The 14,455-nt window shown below is 42.5% G+C and overlaps 1 protein-coding gene across 1 annotated transcript in view; it reads left to right on the top strand.

Annotated features, from left to right (window-relative positions):
* Cntnap5 (contactin associated protein like 5) overlaps window positions 1–14,455 on the top strand; it is a 930,940-nt gene that overhangs the window by 790,547 nt on the left and 125,938 nt on the right. The window contains exon 19 of the mRNA XM_004626336.2: window positions 7,683–7,907. Within this exon, the coding sequence (XP_004626393.1) occupies window positions 7,683–7,907 (225 nt within the window). The remainder of the gene's footprint in view (window positions 1–7,682; window positions 7,908–14,455) is intronic.

The following is a 14,455-nucleotide window of genomic DNA, read 5'->3' as shown; positions in this document are numbered from 1 at the left end:
GGTGCAGAAGTGAAATGGGGAGCCCACAGCTAGGAGGTGGTTGGCAGAAACCTGCTAGCTACTGGGGAGCTGTTCCAGGCTTTGGTGCTACTGCCTATGGCAGCCACAGTTGCAGGGAAATGGTGGAATGATACTGGAAATGCTTTGCATGAAATTAGGGATGTGTGTCCACCACCAGCACCAGGGTGAGAACGACCATTGGCCCAGTTCTATTTCTTTCTTTTTTAAAATTATTTGTTTATTTATTTAGTTGTTTACTTGGTACAGGGTCTTGCTATGCAGCTCAGACTTGTAGTGATCCTCCTGTCACAGCCTCCCCAGTGCTGAGATTAGAGATGTGCACCACCATGCCTGATTTCAGTGGCCACCACAGTGTCCGGGGCCAGCAGAGCATGCAGTAGTAGGAATTGAACCTGGGTCCTCATGCTTGCCAGGCAGGTGTTTAGGCCACCAAGCACTCTTCCCAGCCCCCTGTTCTGTTTCTTATAATGGTACTAAAAGTAAATACAAATTAGCTATTAACTACAATATATATTTCTTCTCCCTAAGTTATTAGGGCAAGCATTACTATTGAGATTAAATGTAGGAAGGCTTTGTAAAAGGTTTAGTTACTTGCCAAAATGTGTCAGATTTGGAGGTTGGTATGGTTTGCAGCTAGTGGTCCCCCCAAAGCCTCATGCAATCATGGGGCTGCTTCTAGAGTTTGTGATTGATTATTGGCGTGTGGATGCCGCATCTGCACTGGAGCAGGTAATTTGCATTGCAACATCAGAAGAGAGAGGCTGGCTACCTGCATGTGCTGTTACCACTCCCCCTTGCTCACTGCTCTTTGCAGCCACCATGAAAGGTTGCTCTCTGCCATATGCCACTCTCCCTTGGAGCCAGCTGCACATGAACTGGAACCTCCACTGACCATGAGCTAAATAAAATTTTCCTTCCTTCATTTTGGGTGTCAGGTATTTGTCCCATCAATGAGAGAAGAGTAACTGAGACAGAACTTGTCCCAGAGAAGTAGATTTTTTCTGTGACTACCTGACCATGTTGCTCAAGAGATTTTGGGTATGGCTCATGGAAAGAGATAGGAAAGGTTCAGAGATGTCACCTGAAAGAGAAGCACTGGGACACCTTCACTGTTCTGCAGGGATTCTGGTCAGAGCTCAGAAGACAAGAAAGCTGATAGAAATCCTGCCTGTGAGGACTAAAGACTAGGCTGGGGTTGTTTCTGCTGGAAAAAGGGACTACAATGGTTGGTAGGCTCTGGATGATATGTTATAGTTTTGCAGAATGTCTGTCTGAATTTTGATCATGTCCTGAGACTGAGATTAAGTATGGTGAACTGATTAATCTTTCAAAAGAAATTTCAAAGCAGCCAAATATTGAGGCAGTTTCATGGCTGATTTGGGGACTTTTGTCAGATTTATGTTGAGAATCAAGTTCAAAGAGCTCAGCAGGATGGTTTAAAATGTTATGAGTTTGGGCAGAAAGGAAGATGCAATGAAGCTGTGGAATGCAAAGACAGAGTTGAAAGGATTTGCATTGCTGGCAAGGAACAAGAGAATAGAAAGGAGGGCCTGTGGGTGTCGCAGTTTGCAGCCTCAGAACTGTCTGGGTGAGGGACTTTGCCTTGGGGAAGAAGCCATTGAGCCTCATGTTACAGAATGGCGGTGGTGGCCACACCAGGTTCCAGAATGGCTCTGGCACGGAGAACTTATTCCTCAGAATCAGGGTCAGGGTGCTCAGCAATCCAGGCACTTGGCCCCTACAGCCACGAGAGAAGGAAGCCTGGCTACTGCTCCAGCTGGCAGCAGATCTTTGCATCATCCACGTAGCATTGATTTTAGGCATTTTCAGCATGCAGGCATTCTGAGGTTAAGAAGCCTTCTGCCTAGATTTCTGCCTAGAATAAGTCCTGGGAGGGCAGGCAGTGTGCTCCAAATCCAGGAACATGGATTGTGTAAGGGAAACTTTGAGGAGGGAGAAAGGCCAGCTTAAGAGAGAAGCCATGGGCCCCTCCACCAAGAGTGCTGTAGAGGCGGAGCCACATAGAGCTCACAATTTGCCACAGATTGCTTCAGATGTTCCATGTGGAACTATAGGATTTAACATTTGCTCTTTTGGATTTTGGACTTGCTTCAGTCCCAGTGCTTGGTATCCTGCTGTATGTACCTTTTGGAATGGTACTGTTTATCTTGTGCCATTGAATGTTTAAAGTGTTTAACTTTTCATTTGTATAGAAGCTGATAGCAATGAATTTGCTTTTGATCTTGGAGGAGACTTAGGAATTGGACTTTTCAGTAGTGCTGAAACTTAGGATTTTGGCAACTCTTAGAGATGGACTAAAATGTCTTTTGCATAAAGGAATGGGCATGAGTCTTTGGGGGTAGTCTAGGGGCAGAATGTTATGGGTTGTGTCTAGTTGTCACCCCAACGCCTCATGCAGTCGTGGGGTAGCTTCTTGAGTTTGTGACTGATTATTGTGATTGTGGATGTTGCATCTTCCCTGGAGCAGGGAATTTGCAGTTCCATGTCAGGAGGGCAGATAGACTAGCTAGCTCCCGGCGTTGCTGCCACTCCCTGTGCTCTTGCTCTTTGCCACAGCCATGAAAGGTTGCTCTGTGCCATGTGCTGCTCTGCCTTGGAGTCAGCTGAGTATGGACTGAGCCCTCCACTAACTGAGCTAAATAAACATTTCCTTTCTTCATTTTGGGTGTTGGGTATTTGTCCCAGCTGTGTGAGAAGAATAACTGAGACAGAGGTCTGTAACTTATGTCTTTGGTTTCTTTTCTCATTTATTACTCTACCTTCATTCTTTTCAACAGAATGGCAAAACTATTCCATGTTTATAGATACATAGATTTTTGTTTCTTTTTTTGTGGTGAGTTATTGTAAAGCTCATCCTTTTAAGGTACATGATCCAGTGACTTTTTAGCATTTTCACAAACTTGTCCATCGTCATTAATACCTAATATCAGAGAAATTTCATCAAAACTCTGGGTCCATTGGTAGTCACCTTCCATTTACTTCTCCTGTGAGACCCTGGAAACAATTAAGGTACTTTCTACTTCTATGTGTTTGCTTATTGAGAATCTCTCATATAAGTGAAACCATGTAACTGTGGCCTTGTTTTGTTTATTTTTTTCTACTTAGAAAAATATTGTTAAGGATTATCTATGTTGTGGCATTTTTCAGTATTTTATTTATTATATTGCCAAAGAATATTTTATAGTGTGGATGTACCACTTTTGTTCTCGTCCATTTATTACTTGGTGGACACGGAAATGATTTTGCTTCTTTGGTTATGATTAACAATCCTGCCATTAATGCGACACATTTTTGTGTGGACTCATGTCTTCTTTTCTTTTGAGTCTATCCCTACAAGGAAGACTGTCTAGAAGTAGAAATATATCTTACTTTTGATGAACAACCAATTTATTTGCAAAGTGGCCACTAGATTTTACATTCCCACCAGAAGGTTTTGAGAGTTTCAATTTTCTAATTCCTCATCTACTCTTATTTTTGCCTGCATTTTTGTTAATAGATAGCACTTTGGCCAGAAAGTGGTGTCACTCTATGGTTTTGACTTGTGCTTACCTAGTACCAATTCTGTCAAATACATTTTCATATCTTTGTTGTCCATTTGTGCATCTTCTTTGAAGAAATGCTTATTTAAATCTTTTGCAGATATTTTGCTCACCCTTTTACTGTTCAATTGTAAGATGCTTTTATAGCTTATATGAATGTAAAACCTTTATTACATAAGTTATTCACAAATTTTCTCTATTTTCTGTACTTTCTTTCCTTTACCATCTTTTAAAGTGCAACTGTTTTAATTTTGATGAAGTTCAGTTTCTCCATGATTTTTATTTCACTGTTTTTTAGTGTCTTAGCTAAAAAGTCATTGCCTACTCCAAGGATATGATTTATATTTGTAATTTTGTTTTAATTTTGATGAAGTTCAGTTTCTCCATGATTTTTCTTTCACTGTTTTTAGTGTCTTAGCTAAAAAGTCATTGCCTACTCCAAGGATATGATTTATATTGGTGATTTCTTCCAAGAGCTTTGAATTGTTAGCTCTTACACGTACACATAGTGCTTTAGTCCATTTTGAGCATTTTGTTTGTGTATTTTGTTTTGTCTGTGAGGCAGGTAGTGGTGCAACTCGATTCTTTTGCATGTGGAAATCCACTTGCCCTAGCACCCATCCATTGATGTAGCATGGTCTTTAGCACCTCCATCAGCAGTAATTGAATAATGTAGGATTCTTGGCATTTAAGCATTCCATTAAAAATGTTAGATCATATATTTTCAAACTTCCTTGGAAATCTAGAAATGCTAAAATCCACTTCAGTTATAGCCATTCATTAAAATTATTTTCTCTTATCTCTTTTCTTTGTAATTAGTATAACAGAAATGACGCTGGCCATTGCTTTTCATATCACGACTTTTCTTTCCTTCACCTCGTAGCACTCCGGTCTGAATCATGGGGGCTTGCCGGCAGCTTCGCATCATAATGCTCCGTTTGGTACAGTCGCCTCCACCCCTTCACCCTTTCTGTCACCAGGGCAGTGCGACTCATTGAGTCATGGTGAGGGTCTGCCACCAGGCTGATCTGACTTCAGACTCTGGCTTGTCTACAGTCTGCCCTGCATGTCACGTGTCCTGCAGCCCCACGTGAAGGCCCCTTGACTTCCTCAGCCTCAGAAGGTGAAACACGCAGGAGTCTCTCTCAGGAGGCTTAGCTGTGGCCTCAGTGAGCCCTGCGCAGAGCACCAGCGCTCCCTCCTGATGTGCAAGGCTTCACTGCACGCTGCGTCTTGCCCTAGCTAGGAAGAGCCACTCTTCCCCGATTTCATTCATAAATAATGGTAGACACATCTACTTAAAGCCTTTAAATATTTACATGTCTGCTAACTTGCACCTTCTATACCTTCAATTCTTTTTTTTAATTGTGGAAAATGAAGGCATGGTGCAGTAGTGAGACGCGTTTCCCACACGCCATAGAGCTGGGCCTGGTGGCACATACCTGTAACTCCAGCACTCGGAGGTGCGGCAGGCAGCAGGGCCTCTGGCAGCTCAAGGCCAGCTCGGGCTACGCAGTGAAACTCTGTCTCAAGAAGGAAGATAAAAATATATATAAAAGGAGCTCCAGAGGTAGCTATTGTGTAGATTTGGCGCCTCCCAACTCACGGCCACTCTGTTTCATCAAGATATTCAGCACTTACTCCCTTGTCTTATTGTATATTGATGCAAATTTTGTGTATACTATCATACCACAGACAAATAATCTGGCAAAAAGTAAGAACTCATACAATAGCATGTGTAAGAACATTATCATAAGGAAAATACAATAAGTTGTTAATATGAAATGTACACACTCGCTCACATTTCTAATTGGTTCATTATTGGTTAGTTGAATTTTTGTAAATTAGCTTCAGCCTGTGTAATTTCGGGGTGTAATTTCATCCCTCGCAATCACATGGACAAAACTCCACAGATTAACCAGAGAACAACAAGCAGGTTTATTGCTGCGTGCTGCTCGTATTGTGCAGGAGGAAAGTTTGCAAAGCAGCGGCCTGGCACTGCATCAAAAATCGTATTTCAGGGAAAAACAGCTCATTTTAGAGCAGCAACATGACACGGCAAAGCCACCCCAGGCTGAAGACAGGGAAACTGTGAAGGCACATTTATAGGACAAACATCTAAAGTGCTGAAGATTCAGAGAACTCAACTTATTTTATGAGAAACTTAATTTCAGAATGTAAAGCATAAGAAGGTGAAAGAATAGCGGAGTCTACGTTCACTACTGAACTTAGGTTTATATAAAAATACACAATATCTAAATATTTAAAATATTTAGAACTGGGGTTAAGGGAAGAACAATGAGAGAAATTTGGTGTAGCTTATGTAATTATAAATGCATTTATATTAAAATGTTTGTTCTAAATAAAATGAAATATAGCGGATGTGCCATATCTGATATTCCATTCATAGTAGGCCCGCTATCAATTAGATTTCTTTTTAGCACATATAAAAACACCAAATGAAAGTCCTTTGTTATTGTGGACGTAGCGACTCCAAATGTAACCCAAACTGCCCTGAAGAAAATTATTCAAGGAAAACTTTTAAATCAAGCTGATGAATAACCAAAATTGTCACTGTCTTAAGTGTTTGCTGCATATTTTAATAATCAGGAATACCAATATTACAACTCGCATAATAAATGTAAAACATTTGCTCTGAACCTTTAATAAAAAGGCCCTAGTATTCCCAATCTGCTGGGCAATGTGCATACAAATGTGACATTAATTTCTGGCATGATTACAGACTGCTACAGAATTTTCACAAGGTGCAATGAGTTTGCAATTGAGTTAGGAAGCAAAGCCAAGTTTGTTTTTGTTCTAGGGGCCACAAACTCAATCTGGATTTCACAAGGAATTAAGAACATTCTGCATGTGACAGAAAATTCATTATGTCAGTACAGAATCCTGTTTACTGTGCTGTTTCTGTGGCAGAGGTTTGGTTCCACTTCTAAGATATTTTACTTTACAAAGAATGTTTCTTTACAGCCTGATAGAAGCAAAGAGATAAAATTTAAAGTGAACTCCAGGGTAGCCTTGATCCATCCAGTATGGGACGAACATGATGTCAGGCTGATGTGCTGGGTGGAGACAGCTGGGATAGGTCTTGTTTAAATTCTCTTCCAGCACAGGGAGTCTGTGAGCTCCAGTCGCTAAACAGTACTCATACCTCATTCATCCACTTAGAGACACTGATGAGGTAGATGTTAGGAATCTCATTCATTATAAGGGAGAACAGGCCCTGTAGCTTTCATGAATGGCCTGGTTCACACGGCCTGTATGAAATAAAAAATCTTAAGAGCTAGTGCTAATTCTTGCCACTCTCCAACCATGGTACCAGTGTGATCACAGAACAAGAGCATTCTACAAAGAGGGTTTGTTCATTGGCAGTGTTCTGTTAGCTGAATTTTCTCGCTTGTCAATCTCATAGCGCTGTATGGTGCTAACAGAGCGTCTAGTACACTGGTTATAGAAGTTCTTTGCCAATTCTGCTATCTATTGGGATACAGTAGCCATGCCTGCACACTGGCAAATTGAGCCTTGGGTTAGACACCTGTGCCCTCTGCAGTCCTTTCACCAGTCCTTTCTACCCTGTTTCCACTGGTCCTCACATTTAGCCCAGTATCACTGAGATCTGTCCCCTCTCCGTGTCCTATTCAGAGCAGCTTAGCAACCACTGGCCTCCGGAAACACGAGACAAATACAAACCCGAAGTGTGCAGCTGCCTGTTTTGACTCTAACTTGGTCCTAGTAAAACTTGTCTACGTATTTTGCTGGAGGCAGTGACATTTATTTAACTCCTCAAAAAAAAAAAAAAAAAAAAATTAGCCTGGCACATAGGAATCATTCTACAAGTGCATGATAAACTAAATATAAACTTCAGAGGGCAAACCTGTGTTTGAGGTTTGGGAGCCCTAAGTTTCTCACTTGTCAGTAAGAATACTTCATGCTACCATTTCAAAACTGTTCTTGTGGACATCCCAGGGGGGTCATGTAAAAGCCCTTGTGTAGGGCCTAGTATGCAAGAAAGAACACATACAATGTCATGGTCACCTACAGCAGCTGAGTCACCACGTCGATGGGTCTCTCTCTTTTCTCTTGCAGAGGTTTCTGCCGTGTTTGAGGCTGGCATGTCTGTTACCTACGTGCTTCAGGAGCCCTACCCTGTGACCAAGAACACGAGCCTGTCCTCCTCAGCTATTTACGCAGATGCAGCCCCGTCCAAGGAGAACATAGCGCTCAGCTTTGTGACAGCCCGGGCGCCCAGCCTCTTGCTCTTCCTCAACTCTTCTTCTCAAGACTTTCTGGCTGTGCTGCTTTGCAAAAATGGTGAGTAACAAGGGCTGACCAAATGAGGGCTGGGGGTTCAGTCCCAGGGCTGCTGTGCTGGTCCCGCTCCTGGGGTGCGCTGAGACAGCAATTGAGACTGGATGTGGTGGTGTGCGCCTGTAATCCCAGCTGGTGGGAGGCTGAACACAGGCGGATCACTATGAGTCCGATCTACATAGTGAGACCCTGTAGACCTGTACTAAAATACAGAAAAAGAAAAAAAAAAAAAAAAAAAAAAAAAAAAAAAAAAAAAAAAAAAAGAAAGGAATAGTGAGTACTGATGGCTGAGGTGGGTGGGACTGAGCCTGCCAAGAGGGACAGTGAATGCTCTGCAGAACACTGCCTAATTTTAATCTCTAATTGGCCCACTTGGGTAGCTTATTTCCAGGTTCCCAGCTAAACCTTTGGCTGTGCTCTACCTTCATGAGCTACAGGTGGTAATTAGGCCCAGTGTAGACTCAACATCGAGGTCTCAGATACATTGCCTTTAATTTGACCTGATCATGTCGTATTAATCCTTCATTCTTTATTCCATGCTGGACTCCATTACATGTCACAGAGATCATAACCATATCTGAAATTCAGAAGGACACTTTCACATCTATCCTGTCGTCTTTGCTGCAGCCCTCTTTACTGAGAGCTGTTAAAGCACACGGCTTAAATGCATGCCTTATTAATAGACGTCTGAGTCTAGGTTTCACATACAGCACTCTGTGTAAGTCATAACCTCCTGAAATAGGGGAATTTGACTCTGGGGATCAAATTGGTTTTTGAAGACTTTTCAAAATGATGACAGACTTGCTAGATGCAGCATTTGCTATTCTGAAGCAGCCAGCTTTGGAAGAGTTTATTTGGCAAAACAATACTATGAAATAATTTATGATTTAAATTTTTGTATTGTCTTCCCTGTCCTACTCTTTCCAACATGGTTTAAAATTCACAAATACTTAGAGGGCTTTTTTTCCAGAATACTAAATAAATGGACTGAATTATATTTCAAGGCTATCACATTTTTTGTGCTTCTTGAGCAACGATTTCCTCAATATTAGAGTGTTTGAAGAAGAGATGCAATTTGTCAGATTTTAGAGTGTCTAACAGAATCAAGCTCCCATGATTAAATTAGCCATTATTAATTCAAGAAATAGCTGAGAATCAGACTTAGGAGGACAAAATGGAATGTGAGACATTTAATGTAATAAAGGGACCAACGTATTTTATATGAAGAAAGTGGCAGGTCACGGGTGTGCTGGCTGTAACAGAAGTCAGTCGTCCTCCCTCCCTGCCTTGATAGCACCCTGAAAGGACGGCGACTCTTGATGCAACCGCTGCAGAGGACACTGGGAAATCGCCTTCTGTGGGAGGGCACAATTGCCTGCACAAGCAAGAGGGCCAGCCTGGGAAGTTCCTGCTGCAAGCTCTCTCAGAACTCTCTCCTGTGAGCAAGGATATTCCCTTTATGCTCTTGCCACCTGCTACCACCACCACACATCTCTCAGCCTTTGGTCAGTTCTTCCCAGTCCACAAGGAGAAGCTTCAGGTCACAGCAGGACACAAACCTGGGGACATGGCATACGCAGAGCCCTTTCTAGAAGTGGAAGCAAACTCTTGCTCTACTTTTCTTTAGTTTCTGTTTTGCATCCCATGTTTGTTATTTCTGGCAATGGGTATGTTGGAAAAGGACATTGTATTGGATCCTAAATGTACAATGGGAACTGGGAAGCCTGTAGATTGAATCAGGCCTGCAGAACAGTAAGAATAATGAGGCCATGTGATGTAATGGGCATCCTTTATTGTAAAGGCAACACAGGGAGCAATGAGACAGAGAGAGGGAGAGAGAGGGGGAGACAGAAGGAAAGAGACAGACAGACAGACAGACAGACAGACAGACAGACAGACACAAGAGTCAGAGACAAAGAGAGGGACAGAGACAGAGAAAGAGTCTGAGAGACAGAGAAAGGAAAGAGATGAGAAGAAGAAGGAGAAGGAGGAGAAAGAGAAGAGGAGGAGGAGAGGAGGAAGAAGAGGAAGGAAGAAATAGGATGAAGAAGATAGGGAGCAGGAGGAGGAGGAGAGGGAGGAGGAGGTAGGAAGGACGAAAAAGAAAAGTAAGAGAAGAAAGAAAATTAAGAGGAAGACCGGCGACTCCAGGCCTCAGACACCTGCCTTTGAAGAATCTTCAAGAGAGAAGGGAAGTATTTTGAGCCACTTAATCATCTACTTACCAGCAGACCTTCATCCGATTGTCGTAAGGACCAGTGCCTCAACATGCTATGGACTGAAATTCACTCAGAACGATGATTCTGGCTGGTGACACTGAGGTGTGGCAGGGTCAACAGGGCAATGAGGACCAGAAGAGTAATTTGAGATGCCAGCGACAGGGAGCCAGGTCTCTTGATAATTACTTCAGCACTTTCCCTTCTAAATCAGATTATCCTGCCAGGATGTTGTGGGGCCACATTGACACTGACAGTGTGGAAGGTTATCAGATGTCCCCAGGGTATCCTTGGGTATCGCTTCCAGGCACATTTATACCTGTCGGGCCACGCCTGTGAAAATGTGGCTGCCGTGAAGACCGCACGTAGCTGGAAACTACACCTGCTTATTCCATGTAACCCACCCTGCTCTTAATCCTGTCTGTCAGTGGTACTAATACACCCTACTGCCCAGGATTTTACAGCCATACGAGTGGGGACATGTGGACCTTAAATGACTTGCTTAAAATCTTGTATTAAGTAAGGGATGAAGTTAGGATCCAACTCCTCTTCCCAGGCTGGTGGAGTTGCTCTGTGCTCTGATTCATGAGGGCTGACCTAATGGTGATATTGTTTTGAAACACAATTTTATTTTAAAAATGATAGTCTATTTCATTGGGAAAATTTTCTTGAATTTTCTCTCCCCTTATTTTCTTACACACAGAAGCTCTGCTTACTAGATGCCCTGCCGAGTCTTGTGGACATTAACGTTTAAGCCCTGCTGGACGGAGGAAGCCAGGAGGCGCTCCGGCCTTGATGGCTTCAACGCAGGCCTCAGGACTTGGTCTTCCTTGCAGATCAGTGTCACCCACAGGGGATGGGGACACTGCTGTGTTTAGTAACCCAGCACCCCTGCCCACCATGTTGGGTAGTATCAGGGGACTCTGGGACTTAGACAGAATCTTGGGCACCTCCTGCCATATCTATCAGATAGATGGGTGCTCATCCATTATCCTCCTCCTCTTCCTCCTCCTCTTCCTCTTCCTCCTCTCCCTCCTCCTCCTTCTCCTTTTGCTTCTTCTTTAAGACAAAATTTCACTATGCAATTAAGGGCAACCTTGAGCTCACTGTCTCACTCAAGGTACCCTCCTGGTGATCTTCCTGCCTCAGGCTGCCAAGTGCTGGGGTGTAGACATGCATCCCAAGTCAGGCTCATTTATTCTTTCATAAACTCACTGGATCTTTGCTAGGTCTGGCTGCGCAGTGTGTAGGACCATGGAGGTCAGGAAAGATAAGCGGGACATGTTTTCCCTCTAGGTGATAAGAAAAAAGACGCAAACACTGCCATCAAGTTCCTTAAAAGAAACATAGACAGAGCAGGAAATTGCAGTATCCAGATTTCAAAAGCAATCTAATGAGAAGGAAGATTTTGGCTAATTGTTAGAATAAGTCTTCTAATTCTAGAGTTGGGGTATGAGAAAGATACTTGGAACAGTAGTATGTTCCTTGTCATCAGAGATGTTTGGATAATAGCTAAATGACTATTTGTTGGAGAAGTAGTGATAATTCTAATCACAGATCAGAAATCAAAAGAATAATCTCTGGGGGCTGGCCAAATAGCTTAGAGGATTAAAGTGCCTGCAAGCAGGCACAGGGGTTGGGAGTTCAATCCCCAGGCCTGCAGTGCGGGCCCCGCCCCAGGGGCACGCTGAGACAGTGATTGAGACTGGGCATGGTAGCATGTGCCTGTAATCCCAACTCTTGGGAGGCTGTAAACAGGAGGATTACTATGAGCCGGATCTAGTAGTGTGACCCTGAACACCCTGTAGATCCTTCCCTAAAATTTAAAAAAAAAAAAAAAAAAAGGTGCTGGGAAGATAACTCAGTAGAATAAGTGCTTGCCTGACAAGCGCAAGGGCCTGAGTTCAACTCCTGGTTCTGCCAAAAAATAAAATAAAATAATAATAATAATAATAATAATAATAATAATAATAATAACCTCTGAGTTGCTTCTCAGGCCTCAGGGTTTGTGATTCTGTAGTCCTTTCTTGTGTAGTTTCCCCTGAATATTCCTCTCTGTTACAGCTTCACTTGAAGACTTTGAAAAGTTGCTTCAGGCACTAAGAACAGATGTGTTTGCAGCATGCTCCCCATGTGCTCTTGGTATTAGGCCACTGACCTAGGTATCAGGTGGGGAGTCATGCGTAGAGAGGACTCTGGCTAGTGAGGAGCTAGGAGCTTGGAGTATTTCTAATTTGACTTGGAAACACCACAGTGAAAAATGTATCACCAAAAATACTGCTGGAAAGTCAAAATATTGACCGTGAAAAAAGATAAAGTGAGTAACAGCATTAAAAGGTTGCCTGAAAAAGGTCTCTAAATCTGAGATAGTTTGAATTGAGATAGAGTCACAGTTCTGGGAGGCAGTTAAGAGTGCTGTGTTACTCTAGAGTGCTTGCCTTTTTTTACTTTAGAGACTTTTGGAATCTGCTGGAAACTCTGATGAGAAGGCCACTTTTCCTTTTCATTCTCACAGAACAAAGCTGTTTGCCACAGTAAACTTGTTTGAAACAGCCCCAAATTCCAGCACAGTGTGGGAAGAATTAGGTGGATAAATTGTGTAAACATGGAACAAAGTTGTGTACTTGCATATTTCTTTAATTTTCTTGATCATGCCAGAAAAGAAAGGATCAGTGTGACTCAATATCATGCTTTGACTGTCCCTGGCAGGGGTCAGATTTGGCAGATCTGAAAATCTTCTTTGCCCTTTATCATTGTTATTGAAAGTCCTCCAACTCATGACTTATTTACATTAAACTGCCGCTGTCTTTTCAAGTGAAAACAAATTCTTCCTAAAAAAAAAAAAAAAAAGTAGATTTTAATGTTGGGGTAGAAGAACAGAAGCAGGAAGGGAGGCATTTGGAGGTCAGGGAGTCCTTAGAAGAGACAGGCCATTGGGGTTCATAGTCTGGTGTCTAAGTCATAAGCAACTTCTCAAGGACTTGGAAGATAAAAGAGAACAGGCTTTTGAAAAAGGAGAAGATCTAGAGACAGAATGAGGGTGTGCTCGGTGTCCTGAATCTTACAGTGCTGTGTTGGATGAGGACTTCAGATGACCAGGGAGTTCTTTTGCAGACTTGGCGCTTAAAATATTTACATGGTGCACTAGCTCCTTTGTGGCAATTGCTATTCCACATACTGCAGAGATAAAGAAGACCCTGCCCTGAGGCAGGGAATTTAGCCTAGTTCTGCATCCTAGGACTTAAAGGACATGACCTAGGGCTGCTGTCCATACCACATGTAGTTGTGATGTTGGTTTCGTGTGTCAACTTGACAAGTTTAGAAGTCAGTGACTCAGCAGGGGTCAGCATCCTCACTTTGTAAACATCCTGAGCCTGTGCAAAAGCAGGGCATAGGGATGGCATGAGTGCTACACCTGCCCTAGGGCAGGTAGCCTACATACAAAATGGGGAGGAGAAGAGGCCTGCTGTTTCCATTTTGGTTCCGGTTGCTTTTATTCCATTCTGCCACCATGAACTGCTGCCCCTCTGCCATACCACATGCTTTGGAGTCAGCTGATTACGGAATGAAACTTCTATGAGCTATGAGACAGATAAACTTTTCCATCTTTCACTTTGGGTGTTGGGTATTTTGTCTCAGAAATAAGAGAAAAGAAACTAAGACAAGTACCAATAAGTCTTTGAAAATTGCTGTGGATGGAAATTTTCCTCCTATCTCTTGATCCATACACTGAAGGTCTGCTGCTCTGATGGAGCTGTATTTGGAGTCAGGAAATAGTTCAAGTGAGGTAATAAAGTTGGAGAGCTGATTCAAAAGTGTTCTTCTACCCTGAGGTACTAGAGAAGGAAGTCTCTCTCACTGCCAAGTGATAACAGAAAGGCGAGCAACAGATGCAGGGCAGGAGGACAGTGTTTACCAGGAACAGTGATCGTCTCAGTGGGCATCTGGACCTTGGATCTCCAGCTGCCAAAACTGACACAAAATAATTTCCAATCATTCAGTCTATACAAGAGTTTAGATAAGATACACAAATTGATTTGTACTGCAAGGAAAATAAACAAAAAATATTTTCTTATTTGCAATAATAGTAAGTATGCAAATTATCCACATATTTGTACTATCAGAGAATGAATATAAAAGACAAGATTCAGGATATTTGGGATTAAAATTTAACACAAAGAAAATAGAAAAATTTTATGCGAGCATGAAAGTAATGCACTTTTAAGAATGACTTTCTCAAATGCCTTCTGATACAGATATTTGAAGAACTGGTCTGATTCCAACAGAGAGAGAGAGAGAGAGAGAGAGAGAGAGAGAGAGAGAGAGAGAGAGAGA

Source organism: Octodon degus, unplaced genomic scaffold, assembly GCF_000260255.1.
Source record: "Octodon degus isolate 3935 unplaced genomic scaffold, OctDeg1.0 scaffold00014, whole genome shotgun sequence".
Taxonomy (NCBI): Eukaryota; Metazoa; Chordata; class Mammalia; order Rodentia; family Octodontidae; genus Octodon; species Octodon degus.
This window is presented reverse-complemented; position numbering and strand designations above follow the sequence as displayed.